The sequence below is a fragment of the Microtus pennsylvanicus genome, chromosome 10 (genome assembly GCF_037038515.1).
Source record: "Microtus pennsylvanicus isolate mMicPen1 chromosome 10, mMicPen1.hap1, whole genome shotgun sequence".
In the NCBI taxonomy this organism is placed as follows: domain Eukaryota; kingdom Metazoa; phylum Chordata; class Mammalia; order Rodentia; family Cricetidae; genus Microtus; species Microtus pennsylvanicus.
The window spans coordinates 97,503,105-97,525,420 of NC_134588.1; the positions used below are offsets into that span (position 1 = coordinate 97,503,105).

General features: G+C 47.7%; 1 protein-coding gene across 1 annotated transcript in view; it reads right to left on the reverse strand.

The window, feature by feature from the left end:
- The window catches only part of Smyd3 (SET and MYND domain containing 3), a 556,763-nt gene that overhangs the window by 18,654 nt on the left and 515,793 nt on the right, over nt 1-22,316 (reverse strand). The window contains exon 11 of the mRNA XM_075989284.1: nt 24-132. Within this exon, the coding sequence (XP_075845399.1) occupies nt 24-132 (109 nt within the window). The remainder of the gene's footprint in view (nt 1-23; nt 133-22,316) is intronic.

Genomic DNA, 22,316 nt, shown 5'->3' on the forward strand with positions numbered 1-22,316 from the left:
AACCCGAGTCTTGGCACACTCACCAGCCTCAGATTCTTCATGGCTTGGGGGAACATGCCTTGATGCAGCTGCAGCTTGCCAACTTTCATCACTTGCACACCTCGGACAGGGTGGCTTCCGGGGAAAAAGATCCTGGAAGAGATCAGAAGGGCAAACAGTGTCAGCAGCTCTCACCTTCGCAGCCAGTGCTGCCTCGGAAGACTGGGGAAGAGAGGCTGTGGCTGTTAATCAGCTCCTGAAGGGAAATTGTGTGCGATCCAGAAGCCAGTGCTGAGAGGAACTGATACGTAACAATCTTTCTTCAGATCCCTAGAATCCTTCTGCACTGGGAATGGGGTGGGGTGAGACAACTGGATGACTTTATGGTTAACACTAGAAAAGAGAAATCCACCTGGACCTCTGCAATTACATCTAGAGGATCCCGCACTGCATTCTGGAATATGAATCTGATCCAGGTCCTCTTTACACGGAGTTCCAACACTAGCCTGGCTCCATCAATATGTGTGTGTGTGTATGTGTGTGTGTGTGTGTGTGTGTGTGTAGTAAATACAAGGGATCTGCTACACAGGAGCATTTAACCACAGGCTGCATGGGCTCACAGATGAGGAGTGGCGGAAGCAGGGAGAGCACAGGGCCAGTATTTTCTAAGAGATAGCTCTAAAGACGGCCACATGACCATCAGGCAGGGCCTCCCTCCTCTGGAGAAGAGGACTGGGGGTGTTCCCACATACCACCACTATATATTTGTTGACTAAACGGGTGAGAATTTCTTTGATTCCAAATAGAAGCTGCCACAGCTCCTCTTCAAAGCCCTTTGACTGAGTCTCAGTTGTGGCTCCCATCACGGTCTACCTTCTTCCAGCTCCTGTGTGCTTACTTTCTCTCACCACTGGTTAAGATCCCCCAGTCTGTATGTGTTCTCACCACACCCAACATGTAGAACTCAACTCATATGTAAGGTCTTTAGTATTGTTTCAGTTTCTTCTCCTGTTCCTGTAATAAAATGCCATGACAAAAGTAACTTAAAGGAGGAAGGATTCACTGACTGACAGTTCCAAGCGACAGCCCATCCACACTCAGAAGAGGACAGCAATAAACGCATCCATTCTGCTACTCAGCTTTCCCTCCCCATTCTACGCAGCATGGGAGCTCGAGCCCAGGGAATGGTCCTGCCCATCATTAAGGGGGTCCCTCTGCCACATCGACACAGTCAAGACAATTCCCTACAGACCTTTTCAGAGGCTGACCTGTCGACAGCCCCGCACAGGGGGGGGGGGGCAGGGACATGTCTCCTGGCTGTCAAGTTAGCAATTAATACCGACTGTCACAGGCATAAAGCACAGCATAGGATGGGCGTGGTGGATCAAGAATGAGGACTCAGTACTGTGTCGTATCATACTGGATCCCACAGCACTGTCTACTCTGCCTCCAACAGGCTCTAGGCCAGTGGTTCTCAACATTCCTAACACTGCGACCCTTCAATACAGTTCCTCGTGTGGTGACCCCTGACCATAAAAGTATTTTCATTGCTACTTCATACCTGCATACCCCGTGTGGCTCTACTGTTATGAACTGTAATGTATAAGTTTCTGGCAGACAGAGGTTCACAAAAGGGGTTGTGACCCCACAGGCTGAGAACCAGTGCTCTAAGTGAACGCCAAGTTTCTGATGTCTATGAAGGATCATGTCCGGGCTCGAGGGGAAATACCACTCTGGCCGGACATGAGTGTTTTTCTCAAGGCCCAGTGATCCTACCAGACACAGAGAAACATTCATACGAGAGTTAAAACAACATTACAGGAAGGAGAGTAATTTAGTGCTCAAATCCTGTGAGTCATATACTCAGTTCCAATTTGTTAGCCTGAGTGGAGGGTGAAAATGATGGAGTAGCCAATGGAGAGAAGTGACTGGCAGCTGGACGGACTGGAGAAGGACATGTGCAGTAAGCTGGTACCCAGAACTTGAAATGTCTGTGCTAGAGGAAGAAGGATGGGCATTTAGAGAACCAGGAAGAGTAAGCAGGACACACTTCTTATGTGGAGACGGAGGCACCTGTCTTTATAGCCCAGGGGCACACACGGTCCAGGAGCTGATTTAGACAGTCCTGGCCCCGCGTGGCTCTGCTTCAGCTGCCTTTCATCTGTGAGGCCACTCAATCCACGGGAAAGCTCTCCTATGTAACAGCTCCTCCGCACCTCCTCCGCTTGCTTCAGCCCCTCCCCATGAAATTGGATATAGAAACCTATCCATTCCCGCTCTTAAAAAGGGAGATTGGCAACCCCGGGGCAAGCGCGGTGCCACAGAAGGCGGCCCACGCCTCTTTAAAGACCCAGAAAGGGAGGAGAATGGGAACAAAGCAGACACCTGGGTCCCTGATCACCTTCATCTCTGGTGTATGCTACGGGCTCACCCATTTCACCTCTTGTCCCTTCCAGAATGAGCATCATTATGGAGTTGTATGGAAATGATTTCGAGAGCCTCAGACAAAAGGCTTAAGTGCAGGACGCCATTATCAGAAGGTAATTGCCCCAGACACGTTCCCCGGAAAGCACACCTGGATTTGGGGTTTTATTTTATTGCTGTGAATATGGTATAGTTAAATTTAAAGGCCAAAAAGTAATTTTATACTAATAATCTCTCCGCTAAGTGGGTGTCTGTCATGTCACAGAGCAGGAGGAAAGAAAATCTTTCGGTTCGGCGATGGCGGAGAAAGTGGTGCATAATTATGCCGTGACAGGTACCTGCCTTGGTCACCGGAAGATTGAAAACTGAGTGGAGTTTCTTAAGGGAGGGCGAAGAGGAGGTTCCTGTGGGGAGCGGGGGTGGGGGTGGGACACCCACACAAAAATTCAGTGAGCTGGCTCTTAGTTGGAGTCTGCCAGGGACTTTGGTTCCTGGAGGTCTCCCAGCTGACATGTGGAACTGGAGTCATGATTACTGGCTGGAGCAGCACCTCGGGGAGCTGAGAGGGGGGCTCACTCATGCTGGGTGGCCCACCTGGGGTGTGGGATTTCCATGAACCTCCCACACAGGGAAGTGATGAGAGTGGAGGGTCTGCTGGTCTTCACCTACAGGGCTATCAGATGTCAATCAAGGCTACAAAGAGAGCCTGAAGGTTTGCTGGGGAGGAACGGGAATGAGGGCATGAAAGTGAGGGGGGACAGCGTAACTGTGAGATGCCGGATTCTGGGTCCAGGACTTTCAGGCTCTGCATTCTCACCCTTGGTGGACCCAGAGCTAAGCTGGAGAAATAAGGATTACGTCACAACATAGGCAGGGGATGAGTATCCCTCCCTCCCCGAGACACAGCACAGACATTGGTGCTTGGGGAGCAGCAAGGACCACAGTGACTTGGGGAGCAGGCAAGAGGGAGATAGTTTAGACTGAGAAGATGGGGTGCTGGGTTCAGCCTGTGGGGTACGGGTAGGGCAAGGCACTCTACCCATGGTTGGGAGGCTGGATGCAGATCTGGAGGGGAGGGGTCTGAGGCCAGGCTGTCCACTGCAGACATGCCCAGCTCCCATGTATTCTATCAATGGCATGCTCTCGAGGGCGTGAAGAAAGCTTCACCAGATAGGGAAGACCGAGAACTGGAAAAGAAGCCCTCATGTCAGAGACACTAGGGTTAAAACTGGTCACAAAAAAGAAGGATTTGAGACAAACAAGGTCATAGAGTTGATTCAACAGGACCTGAGGGCCTGCTAGGATAAACAGCCCCAGACTCAGAAACACCTCAACAAAAGCACGTGAGAAGCATATAACACCACAGTCAGCTTACAGGGCATTGTGTTCATCTGAGCATTACACATTTTCTTTTTATAAGAACAAGCAAGTGGGCCAGGCGGCAGTGGTGCACGCCTTTAATCCCAGCACTCGGGAGGCAGACACTGGGGGATCTCTGTGAGTTCGAGACCAGCCTGTCTACAGAGAGAGTTCCAGGGCAGGCTCCAAAGAAACTCTGTCTTGTAAAATAAAAAATAAAAAGAAGGAGGAGGAGAAGAAGGAGGCAAGCAATCCCATGCCCCAGAAGGCTGGGCCTATGATGCAAAAACTGCCCCCAAGGCTGTTGTGAGGAAGTGCTCAGAGGGCATGGGTCTGATAGAAGGATAGGGCAGTGCACGAATAGCTTTAGTTCCAGTTGTTTCCCAGTGTAGGCATACAAGGTCTTGCTCTCAGGTTCAAGCAATGGCCGAGAGTCAGGGAATTGGAATAGCCGAGAATTCAAAGGACACAGAGAAAAGAAGCCCATGCATTGCCTTTGCTGCGTGCCCAGTTTTCTCCATGTGAGACAGCAACCCTCATCTTGCTTCAGTAGTGGCTGAGCTTGCCATTTACAGGGAGCCTGCTTTTAAAACCTGAACACAAAGCATTTGCTGGTTCTCAGATGAGAGCTTAACCTGCCTGTTGAGTCTGCATGAATATATAGATCTCGTTGTACGGGTTTTAGCTAAGAAATGAGGACTGGTGATGGAGTTTGAAAGACCAGCTTACAACTCCTGAAAATCCGCTTCAGGGAGAAAATGTATCACTAGATAAATCTGCTAGATGAAAGGATGCTGGGGGAATCTTCCAGTGGTGGGTTAGACGGCTGCAATCTGAACCCACTGATCAGTCACTGGCATGGGGCAACCAGACATGGAGTGCTGTCTGATGGGACGCGGCTAAAATTATTTGGCATTACCTATACAGCATCCTTGCCAAACCAAACAGAAACCAACAAACCCAAACAGAATCTAATGGAGCCCATAAAGTTAGATTCCACTTTATGGGAAACACAAGCGATAAAGGAGAGCGTAGAAGCAGCTGGCGGCACTGAGGCTGTGGGAACCCACGGCACTCAATGCAGGGTCCTTGACAGGTCATGGAAGGAAAAGGAAGAGATGACAGGGGAGAACAGTTGGGATTTAAAAAGACTTAAGAGATGTAACGAGCGCATGTACTGTGCAGGCCTGGTGTATCTCGATTCAAACGGAGCAACGATTCGAAGGCCTTTCTCAGATATCGAAGGAGATCTGAGCAGCGATGGCATTTGAGCATTAAGGGAATGTCCACCTGTTTTGTGTTAAATGATGTAATGTCTGTCTGAGATGTGATTTAAGTATCTGCGGCAGAACCCCGTTTCCCAGCAATGGTGGATTAGCTTGCTCCAGACCGACTCCTGCTACGAACAAGAAAAAAGTGGTAAAAATATCTTTAAAACCCTGTTTGAAGGCAAGCCAGACCATGGGGAGCAGCAGGGTCCTAACAGCTCACAGTTGTGGAAAGGACTGGAAGCTTAGGGAGGTGAGGCTGATGAGCAGAGCTCATCCTTGTAGCTTTGAGAGACAGGGCCGGGCAAACCAATCAGCCGCGCAGTGGCTCTGATGGCCTCACCGACAGGGCACACAGTAACCCACACTGAGGACTCAATAAGACTTCTATCAGTGCTCCCAAAGGACTGCGACCAGGAATAGTGTGGTAGACAAGAAATGGAGCCACCGCTACGCAGAATGAACCAGTTAATCCAAACCTTGTCTGAATTAAGGTGATACATTTTTATCTTGATTGTTAGCGGTAAAAATGTGCTTCTGTGAGTGACACAGCATCATCTAAGTCTCGAGCTGTCTGTTCGGCTTCTCTGTAGGATATTCTGTAGTCAGCACAACTCTAACCAGGTGCACAAGAAGACAACTGTCAGAAGACCAAGGGAGAGGGAACACACAGAGGAACAGACCTTTGTAGAAAACATTTAGGTTCTGACAGAGACTGTTAAAAGAACCATAATATGTCAGGTGTGGTGGTGCACACCTTTAATCTGCGTGTCAGCTCAAGGGGCAGAAGCAGGCGGATCTTTGTGAGTATGAGGGCGTCCTGATCTACACAGAGAGTTCCAGGACAGCCAGGGCTAAGTAGAGAGACCCTGTCTCAAATAAGCAAACAAACAAAACAACAATAATTAGTATATTTCAAAATTTAAATAATAAGGAAGAATATTAACAAAGATTAGAATTATATAAAAGTTGGCAACAGAAACTGTAGAAGTGATAACTTAATAATTTAAGATCAGATTAGTCCTGGATCTGCAAACTGGAATGCAGGACGAATGGATGTATTTATTGTAATTCACAGGAGGGAAATGCACGCTAGCTGGGATCTTAGAGGAAAGAAGGGAAGAAATGGGGCAGAACAAAGTCCGAAGCACTGAGTGTGAGAAATTTCACAAATAATAAAAGACAGCGAGACAGATTCAAAGAGACTGCGTCGTGACGACAGTTCACCAATGGGAAAGAGCTGGGAAGGTAAGGGCTAACACATAACAGGAGCTGGCCACCGGGTATGAAAGGTCATCCTACTACTACAGCCGGCAAATGTCTGACAGTTTCCTTAATTGAACCAAACCAAAAGTACCCCGGTCACTGGGTTTTACATTCTCCCTTCAGAGATGGTGACGCCTTCTCTTTTTCGAGCCTCCACAGTGTTCACGTAGGCTCACTGCTCACAGGCTACAGACAACCTTGGGTTGACTATATTGATGGGGTTGCTTGACTACAGCCTCCGGAGCAGCAGGTACCCTGGAGACGTACTGCACATCTTCTATGTGAAAATGAGCTTGGAGACAATCCCACCCCATGAGAAATCTTGAGAACCTGGTGCGAAAAGCAGGTATTACAATTCTATCTTTCATGAGGAAGGAAGGGAGGAAAAGAGGGATGGAGGGAGGGAGGGAGGGAGAGAGGGAGGGAGAAACAGACTCCTATAGCCACAAGTCTCCAAAGGTGCTGGTGTTTTATTACATTCTGAGCCTTAAATCAAATTGAATCACACAGTGAGTGGGGTGCAGCGCTCCCCACTCTGTTCCAGACACAGACTTGACAGGTAAAATGGCAGAAGCAGCAGTTTGCACTCAATACTGAGATACTCGGCTTTGGGACTCCATTCACGGGGAGGAATCAGCGTCAGACACCATGGGTAACTGGGACGGCTCTGTGAGTGGCCTCAGGCTCCTCCTATGTGCCCCAGGCTCTGTTTAATTTAAAGCAGCTGTTGTAAGGAACTTATTTATGTCTTTGTGACAGGGAAGCTTTGATTTGTAACAAATAACTTTTTGGTTGTTTCCTTCTCCTGCTCCCTCTCTAACAGGAAGCAAAGCCAGAGAGGAAAGACAGAGCACACTGCCCAAGAAGCCCTCGCCGTGGCCTCACTTAACCCACACTATTAGTCCGGAAAGCTGCTAATCGCCGAGTGGATGGACCATCCCTGGCACTGGGGACAGCAGCTGGGATGCCCACTTGCGCCTCAAACCCTCAACTCCTACTGTACCTATGACACGGGCTCCCAGCGTCCCACGGCACCGGGAAAGTCAGATGTGTCCCTGCTACCTCTGTGCGCTTTACTTCGTGTGAGAAGAACGCTCACAGAGCCACACTGTAACGGGACCTGACAACAGAACAATGAAGTCTTTCTTGGGTTTCTTTTACGACACAAACTTAGTGAGCAGGACCGTTTCTGTACACACAATAACACATCTCATGTTTCGCGTCTCTTACACACTTCCAAGTAGGCCCTTTGCCCGAAAGGTGGGGCTTTCTTATTCTTGCAGATCTGATGGTCAGGGGTCATTTGTGTATCGTCCATTGTTGAGATGAGTCTCTAATTATTTTTTTAAAGAATCCGAAGAAGCTTTGTGTTTAGTCTAAATGTCCAGGCCCCGGAGCAGAGCCTGGACTGCAAAGCAGCAAATTAGAGAGAAGGAGACAGAAGAGGGCTGCAGCAGCTTTGTGACCACGTCGCTCACCACTGCCCAGGTCTAAAAGAGCGACAGGATAGTGTTGTACGCACTGGGAAAGCGTACAACAATATTCAAACACAAACTCTTATATCCCTCAGGGCTGATAAATATGCGTTAATTAGTTGCAGGGCATGGAAAAATTGCTTGACATTGCTGCATACTTTAAAAAATAAGGATAGACAATGGTCATTGTGGAAGAGGGGCAGAAAGATGATAGGAACCAGAGGTAGGTGACATCTACACCCAAACAGGATCTGCCGGGCACCACAGGGCCACAGCACACATGACCTGTGATGACACATTCCAGACCTGCGCAATAGCAAGTCAACCCAAATCCTAGCCTGGAGGGGGACAGGGCTCACGAAGTCCTGCTGCTTGCCTGGGAACTATTGGCAACTGACGGCTGCTGGTGGAACAAGTGTCAGTTTCTTTCTGGCAAGTGATCCTGGAGAGGCTACCCATGCTCCAGTAGACAGCTCCACACCCACTCCCATAGTTGACCCAGAGTGTAAGTGACTTATTTCCCAAGAGCCGAAAGGCTTGTTTGGTCCTTTCTTCATTTGACTGTTCTTTCTAAATTCAGGGTGAATGTGTGTCCACACAGAGAGCCTGGCTGAGGCTGGGACAGCCAGGCTGCTTCTATGCACAGGCAGAGTCGCAAACAGATAGGTGACAATTCTGAGCCAGGATGTCTGGATTCTGAGGTTTCTTTAAAGACACTGAGAACTGAGTGCCCATGGCTTACGTCTGTAACTTTCAGATTGTCTCTGTATTTATGCGTGGTCCAACCACCCTGGATGTGCTCCTATCTCACCAAATGATTTGGCTGACTCTTCACCAAGGGCTGGATTTCTGTCCTGGTTTCTTCTTCCCTCTGCCAAACCTGCTCCCCCCCCCCCACTGCCCACCAACACTATGATGCAAAGTAGGGAAACTGTCCTGCAAACTGGACAGAATGTCCAGGCAGAAGGGACCACATTCCTCTTCGTGTTAGCAGCTTTCTTTTTAACAGTCCTAATAGTGACACGACTGTCCTTTGCCTCTCTCGAGCCTGTTGCAGATCCTGTAGCACCATTTTAAGGTATGAATATTTGATGCTGTTTTTACGTGTTTTATGAAGGCCAGCCGGGATAAACAATTATACAATGACTTCATGGTAGATATTGAGTCCTGGAGAGAACATGGGAATGTGATTTTTACCAGGACGTTTTCATTGGTCCCCCACAGTTTATTCTCTCTTACTCTACAGGCAAGGAAAGCCAGCTCTGAAGCTGAGTGTGACCACCGAAGCCTCTTGGGAGCTGAGCACACTGACATGACTGAGCCATTCTGCCATTACCGTACTGGGAAGAACTTGTAAGTGGAGTCTGAACATTTATTCTTCTAAGATTTTAAAAATATTTATTTGAACCTTTTCAAATCTGAGAAACTTTGTTTCCATTCTGTTTCAAATACTGTAGCAGGCTAGGGACCACCCTTATTCTTTCTTGAAAAAAGTATGTAAAATGTTAGTCAGTTAAAAATGTAGTACGTGCTGTGAGAAGGTAAGAGCTGGAAGGGCCCTGAGAAGTAAGATGGTGCAATGGTTGTGGGGCTGGCGGGAGGGAAGAACAAGCCTGGTGTCTCCCAAACCAATGGATCCAATGGGAAACCGTCCCTGATCAGCAGCAGCGGGCAGGAACGGAGAGGTGGCTGTAGTATGGTGGACCTCTGCAGTGAGAGCTGTCAAAGGAGAGCGTGCATTGTGTGCTGGCTAGTTTTCTGTTGACCTGACACAAGCCAGAGTCACCCAGAGAAGGGAAGCTGGACTAAGAAAATGCCTCTGTAAAACAGGGATTACACAAGTCTGTAAGGATTTTTCTTAATTAGTGATTGATGGGGGAGGCCCAGCCCATTGTGGGGGGGATCATCCCTGGGCCAGTGGTCCTGAATTCTTTAAGAAAGCAGGTTGAACTCGCCATGGGGAGCAAGGCAGTAAAAGCGGCACTCCTCCATGGCCTCTGCATCAGCTCCTGCCTCCAGGTTCCTGTCTTGCTTGAGTTCCTGTCCTGACTTCTTTGATGATAACCATGGAAACATAAGCCGAGTAAGCCCTTTCCTCCCCATGCTGCCTCGGTCAAGCTGGTTCATCGCAGCAATAGTGACTCTAACTAAGACACCCTGTATGATTGCATTGACATGCAGTTCTGAGAAAAAGCAAAAACCCAGAGACAGTAGAGTGTGCACCTATGAAGCTGATTAGGCTGAGTCAGGGAACAGGGACTGCAGGGGAGGGATATTCTCAAATATTGATTATAGGGCCTCCAGTATAACTTTTACACATGTATAAAACCCTGAACTGCACACTTACAAACAGCTGAACTTGGTGGACAAAGGGCAGCTGGCGTATGATGTCACTGGCAACCATGAAGCCTGAATCTTTTTTCTCTAACACTGATGCGAACACAAGGATGTCCACTGTCACCACTCCACTCTACCTAACTCAGTAGCGAAGTGCAACCAGGCAGTCAGATGGGACAAGAAGACGCATGATACAGATGAGAAGGGAAGAAAATGTCTCTAATTAAGATTACATGATTAAAATAGGTAGAAACCAGACAGAAAATACCAAGCAAGTTTTAAAATCATCCCAAGAAGCCAGACTTGGTGGCACAGACCTGCAGTCCCAGATACACAAGAGCCTGTGCCAGGAGGACTAGAAGTTTAAGGCTGGGTGGGATACAGACTGGTTCAAGGCCAGCCTGGGCAATAAGTCTCAAATTAAAAGGGCGAAGAGGGCGAGGGATATAGTTTAGTGGCAGCATATAGAAGACCTTGGATTGGATCTTTGGTTCAATAAAACAAAACAGAATGTTCCAGAAGGGAACAACTGAATTCAGTCCAGACGATAGAAATTCCGTATACACAAATTGACCGCATATTTAATTTCTACAACAAATACATGAAAACCCAAATCAAAGAGCAGACAAAATTATTTTTATATATAAAGAAACATGTTAAAATATACATATATAAAACATGCCAGGTATAATATGCCTATACTGAAAATTACAGAGTGCAAAACATAAATCAAAGATCTAAACAAGATGGAAAGCCATACTGGGTTCACATGCTGAAAGGCCGAGAAAGACACCAATTCCCTCCATGCTGATCCACCAGGTCAAACAATTCTTACCAAAATCCCAATAAGAGTTTATGTATAGATAATCCACAGAATTCTAAAACTTGTGTGGAAAGACAAAAGATCCAGTGTAGACAACACCCCCGAAGTCCTGGGCATGTCTATTCATGACCCTTAGTCGCCAGGTTTCCACTGCTCCTCAGGAAACCCAGTGTGGCCCTGATGCATACAGGGAGTCCCAGCCACTTACAGCTCAATAGGATCTGCTGCAGTCACTCACTGCTGTTCAAGAAACCACTCCCAAATGCACAGACAGAAAACAATCAGTTCCTCCCTCCATTTACTTCCCGGGTCTGAATGACAGAGAGAGTGTAGCATAGATGTCTCTTCCCTGCTCCATGACATCTGGAGCCTCAGCTAGATGGCCCGCTTGTCTGAGAGCATCTCACAACAGTTAAAGGGCATTCCACCACCCACATAAATGATTCTTCGGGTTGATACAATTTTTCTAATATGCTCTAGTGTGTCTCCTCCTGGGGTTGGGGGGGGCTCAGAAGGATAATTTAGAGAGTATTTCATTCCCATCCTCCGTTCCGACCTGTGCACAGACATTATAGGGACTTATCCTGCTCCTGTGCTCCTGTATTTTTTACAGAGCTTTTTAGAATAGTTCCTAAAATAGTATAAAATTATGAAATAATATTTCACAATTTTAATTATTTCGATTGCTACGAAGTTTTCCCTTTTATTACTTACTTATTGATAATATACTTATTAACCTGGGAGGAGCATACGTGCCAGGGCAGATGTGCGGAGGTCAGAGGACAACTTGTGGGAGTCAGTTTTCTCCTACCATGAGGGACCCGGAGATTGAATTCCGGTCACCAGGCTTGGCCGCAAGTGTCTTTACCAAGTATGCCAACTCGCCAGACCAAGTTTCTTTCTTGAGGAAATGCTCCTTAAGCTTGAGATTGACAGCGGAGAGCAAAGTTGTGCAAAGATAAGCACCGAGTAGAGACTGGTGGTGACCATGGGGCCAGTGAAGGCAATGGGACATTAAGAAGGTAAAGAGGGTTACAGAAAGTGGGTTTGGGTGCCAAGGCCAAAAGACTATGTTATGACATTGTGCTTAAGTGTATGCTTTTCATGTGCTTTGGGGCAATTTCATAGCCACTAGCTTCATTGACCACTGGGAAAAACTGCATTTTATTGCCACGATTACATGGATGTGGAAGCCAAGATCCCAGGAGGCTACATGATTTGCCCAAACCACCTCAAGGCCTCACGACACCTCGCTTACCCACCGGCTTTGTCTTAGGCAGCTCTGTGCACTGGCTTAACATCTAACAGTGCACGGTAACATTTCCAATCAGTTTCAATAGCCCCTAATGTGCCCCGAATCCACTACGCACAGAAGTCCCCGTAGCCCAGCATTACCCGACCACCAGGAGTCCGCAGGCAGAACTGAATTCATCACTTAAGTGAGAGACAAAGAAGCGTGTTGGAGAAATGTGAAGCCAATGAACCTGCCAGCATGGTTGTTTCTCACGCAAGACCCGGAATCTAGCAACCCAGCAAATCACAGACCGCTTCTCTGCCAGCTGCATTTCCATCTATAACACCATTTGCAGAAAATATTTATGACAGTCTTCTACTGTCTGCACAAAATCAGAGAAAATGGAGAAATGCCAAATCATATCATACTCGACAAATCCCGTCGTGGAGGAACTCGGCTTTCACAGCTCCTCTCTGAAGACCTCTCTGGTCTCCAGCAGGCTGATGGAGGAGCAAGCAGAACTGTGCTCATTAGGGTGGCGCCTTCACAATGCGCATCCCATTTTCACTGCTTTTCAAGATCGCACATCATCTCCCGCGCAGAGCCGTTGCCTTGCTAGGGATATTTCAGGAATTTTACAGTTGGAAGTAGATTTTTAACACTTGTGCAAATTACTGCTATTCTTGCTTTAAAAGGCTCACTTCTGCTGGCGGGGAAAGCCACTCTGTCTCCGTCTCTCTGGAGTATTCTGTGGCTGCTGTTTGCATATAGTTCCCATTACTTTTGAATCCCACAATTCCACAGTAGCGATGCTTTCTACAATCACTTCGTCAAGTCCAGCCCTGATGCCTGGCCAGCGCACATCAACGTTCTGAAATAAGCGTCATTTGTCTTTCCCCCTCCCCCTCCATCCGTTGACAGTGTAAGACTTCCCAGTGGCTTTCTTACTGGTGTCTCCTTCCCTTGGCGAAGGCCTCCCAGCCTGCTTTAGAGAAGGCTGTGCTCACAAAGGCAATTGAAAAGGCTCCCTTGTTAGGTAGCTACATTTCTCCACAGTTGTGGAGCACTTGTAAGGTTCTAACAAAAACCGGGACGGCGTCCAGCAGGCAGACCTACTCTAACCCAGAGGGACCTTCCCAGAAGAGAGATTTTTGTTGGGGACAGGTTGATAGATGAATCAAAATTGGATTGACTGAAAAAAAGAATACTTTGGGCAGTGGGAACAGTCTGTTCAAAATTCTGGTTCTCAAACAGCACAAAAAACTCAAAGAGTAGATTAAAAAGGGAAGTTAAAGAGCATCCTGAGTATAGGACACGGCTGTAGAAATACCACTATTATGCTTGCCGTATGAATCCCACATCACTACGGATGCTGGACCAGCTGAGTCAATCGTGGGGTTCACTGTGATCTACCTGCTTTGGCATTATGAGGTCCAGGGGAGTGTCCAGCCAGAGTCAAGGGCAACAAAGTTCTTTAAAGATAAAATTGGGTCCTGAAAGTGACTACAACCTACATCTTGCTCCAAACCGAGCCACAATGACCATCCAGGGATGGGAACGCTTTCAGAAAAGTCAGGGACAAATTAACAGGAAGTTCCTAGCAGAGGCTAAGCTAAGTTTAGAAGCAGGAAGATCAGGAGTTTCTGGCTTCTCTTGAGCCATCTGAATAGACCATGCCAATTTTTGTTAAGGTGGCTGAATATCTTCAAGAATCACAAAATTGCTGAGATAAAACTTGGGGCCCAATCAGAATCTGGAATGGGACTGCAGTCTGCTTCATCTAGTCAGGATACTTATTTCCACTTTGAGGTAAAGATATTTCCTGCTTAATCCACTCTATATGTCCGGACAAATTCTTTTTCAGGGAAATCAAAAGTGGATTCGGTTGCTGTTAGACGGCAGGAAACGCAGGAGCCGTAGCTGTGACGGTGCTCCTCACCCTGTCTGTCCCCCTTTAATAGGCTGCACTGTGAGGAAGCCAAGTTTAAGGCTGATGCAGCTCCTCCCAGATGCCCCAGAATGCCGACACCTCCCCTGCCTGGCCACTAGCCTTTACTAAATTGCTCCAGGCATTCGACGGGGAGTGAAGTCAGCTGGAAAAAAAAAAAAGGAAAATGGTATTTCACCCAGGAAGAGAGGTCTGGTCAGCACAGGCAGAATCCTTCCAAATCCCCCATTGGGCCTCAGAGGGCTGCTTGCAATGCTTGCTAATGCAGTGGCTTGGCTTATTTTGTGAACACCAGGACACTACAAAGAGCCCATGGAAACGGCAGGAGTCCCAAAGTCAGGGCAGAGTGGCACTGTGTCTCCGTCGGCAACCAAGGTTTATATGCTCACTGTCTGTGTTTTCCTTGAGTGGGGCTGTGGAGCTGGGCTCTGCCAGGCGGATTATCATATTCTGAAGGTAATGATTTTATCTAACTCTTAGGAAAGAGAAAGCAGAGACGAAGAGGATGGGGGAGGGGCTGAAGTGGGGGGAAGTGGAATTATGCACACTCCCAGGAGTACCAGGAGGGACTGGCTCTGCAGAAATTCAATTTATTCACCTGCTCCTTTCTATCTCCCAGCCAGACTGTTTCCGTGTTTGGGGAGCCACTGGAAAAGCCCCAGCAGAGCCTCTGCGTGGCACTGCCAGCCTCACCCTGCCTGGTGCCCCATCACCGTCTTCCTTCCCAGTCATGTTTCTGTTTATGTCCCTCCAGAATTCCTGCCCCTTCCCTTTCCTCTGAGCCACTCCCTTCCACAGAAGTTCTCACTGCCAGGCTTAGCGACACAATTAGACTGCTTCATAAAAAGTCTAATTTTAGACAGGTGTAGGGGTGTGTGTGTGTGTGTGTAAGAGAGGGAAAGAGGGGAGGGGAGAGAAGGGAGATAGACAGAGAAGGAGAAGGAAGGAGAGGGAGGGGGAGAGAGAGAAGAGGAGCAGAAGAGAAAGTGTCCTGCCCAAGGGCTGGCTTAGGATGCAGCTGAGTCTACATCCTAGGAGCCTCCAAGTGCTTTAGACATTCGTTCATTTCATTAAGAAATAGTTATTCATGGCCTACAATTAGCAGGGTACTGGTATAGGGACTGAGTTCTGCATAATGAATCCCCCAGCTGCATGGGGGATAAACATTATTGCAGACATTCTCATTAATATGTGAGAAAATTAAAATTCGCAAAAGTTGATGAATTGACTTAAGTCACATAACACAAGATACTGCAAAGTGAGTCTGTGCTAGCGTGGTTTTCTTTTGAGGGGGGTGAGTGGGGCATGCTTAGATCTGTTAGCAGCCAGGGATTCTTTTGCAACCAGATTTTTTTAAGTTTTTATGCTTAATCTTCATGGCACAACAGACCCCAAAAGAGGTCTGTTTGTGATAACAGGCACCAAACAAGCTCCTAGTTAAAGCTAAGAGGACATATTTCCATCTACGAACCCCTGAGGAAACATGGAATTTTGACATTCTGCTGGTTTATCCTTTTCTGGGGGTGCCAGGCCAAAGGGGCACAGAATGAGTCCATGAAGACACTGTTAAGCTGTGATTTATAAATAGGCCAAACAGTCTGTGGCTAGCACACAGCTTTATTTTTTTAAGATTGTGACCCTTGTAGCAGCAAAGGAGGCGAGAGGGATACATAGAGCAGGGGGAGCTGGGCAGGGGAGGGACCTGGGGGAGAAATCAAGTTCAAAGGCATGGGCCACCTTTAAGTGTTTCTCTGGCTTTCTTCCTTCATCTCAGTAGCTGCTGCCACCCAGGCTCACAATGGTGATGAATATGTCCCTTTACAAATCAGACACACACCGAGCAACGGTCCCTGGCAAAGGCTTGTGTTCCGGAGGTGCAGGCAGCGTGCTCTCTGCACGTTTGCGGCAAAGGCTTGTGTTCTGGAGGTGCAGGCAGCATGCATGCTCTCTGCACGTTTGCGGCGAAGGCTTGTGTTCTGGAGGTGCAGGCAGCATGCTCTCTGCACGTTTGCGGCGAAGGCTTGTGTTCTGGAGGTGCAGGCAGCATGCATGCTCTCTGCACGTTTGCGGCGAAGGCTTGTGTTCTGGAGGTGCAGGCAGCATGCATGCTCTCTGCACGTTTGCGGCGAAGGCTTGTGTTCTGGAGGTGCAGGCAGCATGCTCTCTGCACGTTTGCGGCGAAGGCTTGTGTTCTGGAGGTGCAGGCAGCATGCATGCTCTCTGCACGTTTGCTCGGGAGACTTCCACCTGAGGCCTCACTTGCTGGCAGGAACGGAGCGGTGCCAAGGCTCTCTGCTTTCTAGGCGAGGCTCAGGCCCGGAAGAGACCTGGTGGGCGTCCCAGTCTCTGTTCAGACTCTAGAAGTCACACTGTCACCTTACCATGGATGTGCTGGGCACATCTCATTTTAGCCCTCTCGGTTTGCCATTGCTCTTCTTTTAAAAGAAGACCTCACTGAAGATCCATTAGCCCAGTCTCTTAATTGCTGTCCTGTTCAGTGTCCCTCGTCCGCCCTGCCCTGGCCCTACTCTCGTCCTTCACTTCCTTCTTTCCACCCCCTTCCCTTGCGTCAGGAAGAGTAACAAGAGCTCTTAACCACCAAGCCATCTCTCTAGTCCATAAGTTATTTTTAAAAAAATAATTTTTAAAAAGATTTCTTTTTCTGTCCAACTAAATTCCTCAGTTTTCTTTTTTGATTCAATATACAAATTCATTGTTTTATTTCGCTGACTATAGTTTTCAGTTTTCTAATTGGTTCAATTCTCCCATTTTATTTATTCCGCTTTAAAAGTGTTTGCGATATATTTAAGACTTTTAGGCTACTTTTTTGTTTCCATATGGAATGGATTCACTGCTCTCGGCCGTCTTCACTGTCTTTCTTGATGCCCTCTTTTCCCATCATGAACGGACTCCTCAGTGGTGGCTCAGACACCCTACTCTCAATGACAGGGATGGAGGTCTGTCACTAAGGTAGAAGGTAGCCTATCTCAGCCCACATCAGGATCCTCTCACGTAGGAATCCTGTACCTCAAGGACACACAGGCTTCCCAAGAGCCATCATTTCAGGGTCAACATCCACCATCTGCACCTCCTGACATGGGTACCTCGCCTTCACCCCACTCCACAGGCCAGGCTGCCCGCAGGTCCTCTGTGGTCGCCCAGAGCCAAGCAGCCAGAATGTGGCCCCAGTCCCGCTCCATGGTCTTTTCCTCAACCAGAGCGTTCATCCTGCTTTGGGGTCTGGCTATGTCCCTCCGTTTGTCATTGGTCTACTGGTGGCCTGAAAGTTCGTTCTAACTGTGCTGAGTGACTCAGGGTCCCCGACCTCTGGCTTGACCTCATCGTTTGGCCCATGTGTGCCAATCACCGGCATCTGTTCTGTGGTCCATATTCTTTTCCTCAAGACCAGAGCATGTACAATGAGAATTCCCTTTCAGGTAAAACACCATGACCTCACATGCTCCTTTTTTGATTGCTCCATCTTGGTGGCCCCACCTCTAAGTAGCTGATTAATATTCTTCAGATCATATTACAAGCAATCACAATATCCCCCAAATAGCAGATACAGATACACTTCCATCCTATTGATGGAAAAAAAAAAGCCTTACACATCAAGGACATTAAAGTTAATGCATAAATCTGAAGGTCAAGAGAATCCAGAGTGTGCCACAAAGAAAGAGGAAGCATGGTTCTTGGGATGAGACATCTGATCTCTTTTCAGGACTAAGACGGAGGGATTATCTGGAACTTAAATAATGACGTACAATAATCAAAGATCCTGTCATTCCAACATTATATTGAAAACGAAATGCAATACAAATTTACAAAACAGGACTAAGCGGGACGAGAGAACATCCAAACGGATGGCAATGGGGAGCTCTGGATTCTCCTAACAAAGTGGAGATTGATCTGTGTGAACCTTCGCAACAGCAGCAAGCAGCGGCTGACAACACTGCCAGCCAGAATCTCCGTGGGACTGTGCTAGCACACAGTAAGGGGCCAACTATGATTAACTATGTTTATTCGGGGTGGCATGCTGGAATAGCAGCGGGAACGGGCTAGATTGCCTCTGCCATTTCCTACAGATTTATCATTTTCTTAAGAAATACATTTTTTTCTTTGTACAGACAGCAGGAACGGAGACATCAGTCCCAGCCTCCTCTACGCTACTACAGATCAAGTCCAGTGAGTCCAGGCTGACAAAACACACCATGCACAGATGCTGAAGCATTTTTGCTAGGAATGATTGTGAGCGTCCTGAAGTGTCCCTCACTCTGCCATGTCCTCTGCATCTGTGACTCACTCTTTGACCACTGTGATACACTTGCACCCTGCCCAGCCAATGTCTGCTGACCTGAGACGTTTCTGATTAGTCAGTACGAATGGGAAGGTCACAGGCAAGTGAGGGGGAGAAGCCACTAAGTAGCAATAACTCTAGACAGGGACCAGGGACCAGAGGATGCTGCTTCAGCAGTAGTACCAATAGGTTGTATGTGTGTGTGTGTGTGTGTGTGTACACATGCATAGGTTCAAGTGTGTGTCGGTACACATGCGTCTGGGTATAAACACACATACGTGCACACATTGAGGGAGCCAGATGATGACAACCTTATGTGTCATTCCTTAGGAATACCATCTACATTTTGTTTGTTTGTTTTGATTTTTTGAGACAGGGTCTTACACTGGCATGAAACTTAGCTGAGTAGGCTAGGCTGAGTGGCCAGTGAGCCCCAGAGATTCACCGATCTCCACGTTACAAGTACACACGGCTATGCCTGACTTTTTTGTTTGGGCTCTAAAGATTCATCTTTTGCTTTCTCAATGACAAAGTGAGCACTTTACTCACTGAGCTATCTCCCAGTCATATACAAGGAGCTCTCAGCCCAGCGACAGGGACAACCGTGAGGACTGAGGCTCTGCTCTCTGGCAGTACAGGACACGGCCCAAGAGCTCAGGCTGGGCTACAAATGTCCTGACTGGCATGTTTCCAAAGTTGGGCCAAGATGGGACTTCTCAATTGCTTCTAGGTTCTGAAAAAGAGCTGGATCAAGAGAATGCTAATGCTTCTCATTCAAGGACTGTTTCCTCTGTCTTCCAGAGAATTCTACCATCTTCGAAAGCTATAAGACTTGCCATGACATGGGTTCATGGATGCTAAGCAGCTCAGATTTGCAGCTTGGTGTGAAAAAAACCTGAAGAGTTTTCTTGACTATGCGTGTATGCCAAATGTTCCTCAGGGGAAATGAGTTAGTCTAGAAAGTGGAAGCATTGCTATTTAAAAAAATATGCAACTCTCAGTTGTTACTGTCTATTTCAAAATCCAGGAAACTCCGAGGGATTCTTGGATCCAGATGTTTGAAGGTAAATGTGTCAGCCCCTGGTTCCCTTCCTTTGACCCGGAGTTTGGGGTCAGTGACTTTACCAAGCAGAGCCTGCAGCTTAGTTACACTGGGCAGCTTCCCCTATACTCTCCATGGGGGAAGACGCTTCAGTCTTGAAGCACCTCCATCTCCCACCCTCCATCCCGCTTCCAGTAAAACTGGCATCATGGCAGAATGCAAAGAGTCTGGGAAGCGACTAAGTGAAGAGCAAGATTATGCAAATGAAATTGTTTTCCTCTTTGGAACATCAACCATGAGAGTAAATGACCATAGATGGTCCATTGCTCTGTATTTTGGCCTCTAATGCTGACAGGTCCTGTCTGTCCTGTCCTGGGCAAATTTCTCCCTGATGTTTGTTAATAGTGAGCCAGAGGGCTGCTTGTGGGATCCCTCACCTAGAGATGCGTGCTGGGATTCACAGGAACTGTGTGAGCAGCTGGCACTTCCCACCACCCCAAGGACTCCAGAGGAGACTGCTATGCAGCATCCACCTAAGATGTGACCTACCTGACCAGCCTCATTCTGGACCACTTGTCCTGACCCTCCTTTCACACAGCCTCCGTGCCTGTTCTCAAGGAGCGTTCTTCCTCAGGCCACAGGCAAGAAGATGGATGCCTGCCAGCCAAGACCCATTCACTTCACTCTTACAGCAGTGTTCGCCATGAAGCTAATAACCAGAGGTGAGCCCCAAGGAATGGAACTGACAGGGACTGGGCAGCTCCCCGAGGAGTCTCTCACAGAGAGAAGAAGGAAGAACCAAAAAGATTCTCTGCAGCCTTGGGCAATAACTGGCCAATGTGCTGGAAACAAGGGCCTATCACAACAGAGTGGGCTGGTGGGTCTGGCTTACGCCTACATGGCAGGGCAGGAGGGGACACACCGAGCTGCTAGGGACCCTGCTACTCCTCAGTGGCCCTTCTGTGCTTCTGCTTCCTGATTTCTAAGACCCTCTGCTTCCAAGTGACAGCAGAAAGCCCGCCATCCTGAGGTCCCTCAGAATAAGACACCCTACTTTTTCATATTCTTCAGGAGGATGAACTCAGGTTGTTTATGGTGGTCATGGCTACGGCAGCCCCTCCTCTGGGCCTACTATGAAGATCCCATGACAGGGTGTCTTTCCTTCCTTGGTGTAATTTATAACTATATGCTATGTTCTGCAATCATATCACTATTGTCTGCGGCTCACACGATATGCTTAGCTATATGCTGACAAGGTTCACGTATGACTTTTAAAAGTTACAGTGCTGCCGGGCGGTGGTGGTGCACGCCTTTAATCCCAGCACTCGGGAGGCAGAGGCAGACGGATCTCTGTGAGTTCGAGGCCAGCCTGGACTACAAGAGCTAGTTCCAGGACAGGAACCAAAAGCTACAGAGAAACCCTGTCTCGAAAAACCAAAAAAAAAAAAAAAAAAAAAAAAAAGCTACAGTGCTGCATCTAGCGGTGTATGGCACACGGGCCTGCCATGCAGATGTGCCTCTGTGAACAAGCCAGTCTCTTCCGCAGATCACACTGGCTGAGAAAGGGGACATCTGGAATACCAACTCATGAAAACTTTCTTCTTGAAGAATGATCTGTACACAATCATAAGAAAAGAATGAAGCTTTCGCTCAGTTAGTAATAGGGACCAGCCAGCAAGCCGTGGACATTCCAGAACCACAAGGGGGATGAGACGTACCACAGTGCAGGCCTTGGGGAGTGGGAAAAAAATCAGATTGCCCAAGGACAACTTTTTCCTTTGGCCACCAGGACTATAGATTCATGGGAGGAGGCAAAACACCACAGGCCCTGCTTATCTTGGTGCCCACTGAATTTCATTAGCATATGGGGTGGGGTCATTAGCATATGGGGTGGGGTCATTCCCAGCAAATTCTTTGCCCATTACAGAAGATCCTGAGAATTGAAAAGCTAGGAAATACTGTGCAGAGAAAAAACTGACTGGGTCTTTTTTGGCTTTTATAGGCAAGTTTCTGAAGGAGGAGCCCAATAAACAGTTCCACTTAGAGAACACGACCATAAAGAAGTTTACTTTCCTGGGCTGTGCTACATTATACCAGGACCAATTACAAACATTTAAAATAGTTAGACTTTTAAAATGTGCCAAATGCTTTTTTTATGTAGAAGAATTTTCAGAAAAACAAAACAATAATGAGGTCAATAAAGGGAGTAGCAGATTTGATTCAAGGTGAATAACACCACAGTGGTTGAGAAACTTTCTAGAAGAGTGTCTGGGGTCGCGGGGCACTTGAAGGAGCCAGTGTGGCCCGGAGCGATTCAGCATCCTTAGCTATGGTTGAAGATACTGAAGACAAGTTGGTCAAACCTGCACAGCTGCAAGGCTCAGGAGGACTGACTTCTGCTTGCTCCTGAGCTCAACAACGAACCCACTCAGGAAGAGGGGATCCCTGCTTTCTCAGAGTCACCCTGAATGAAGACCAAAGGGCTATGGAAGGAACCTTCCTTCATACAAAGAGTGGTAGAATCAGGAACTTTTAAGACTCAGTTGAGACGGCTGGGCTAAGGCTAAGCCACGATGCCAAGTTAAAACTGAGCCTACAGCTTTGACTGTAAGTTACTCCAGCTGGGGACTCAATAAACAACACCACCAACAAAATCATGTCACAGGAAGGAAACAAAGAGTCATAAAACCTAAACCAAAACAGAGACCACCCGAATCAAAAGCTGACTTTGAACAACACCAGCCCATTTTCTTACAGAACACAGCAATGTCATTTGTGGACCCTCAGGAAGGTCCTGCTCTGCCTGTCAATCATTCCCTTTGGCTAACGGACAGACGGCAGCATCCTGGTGAGCTGCCTGTGGG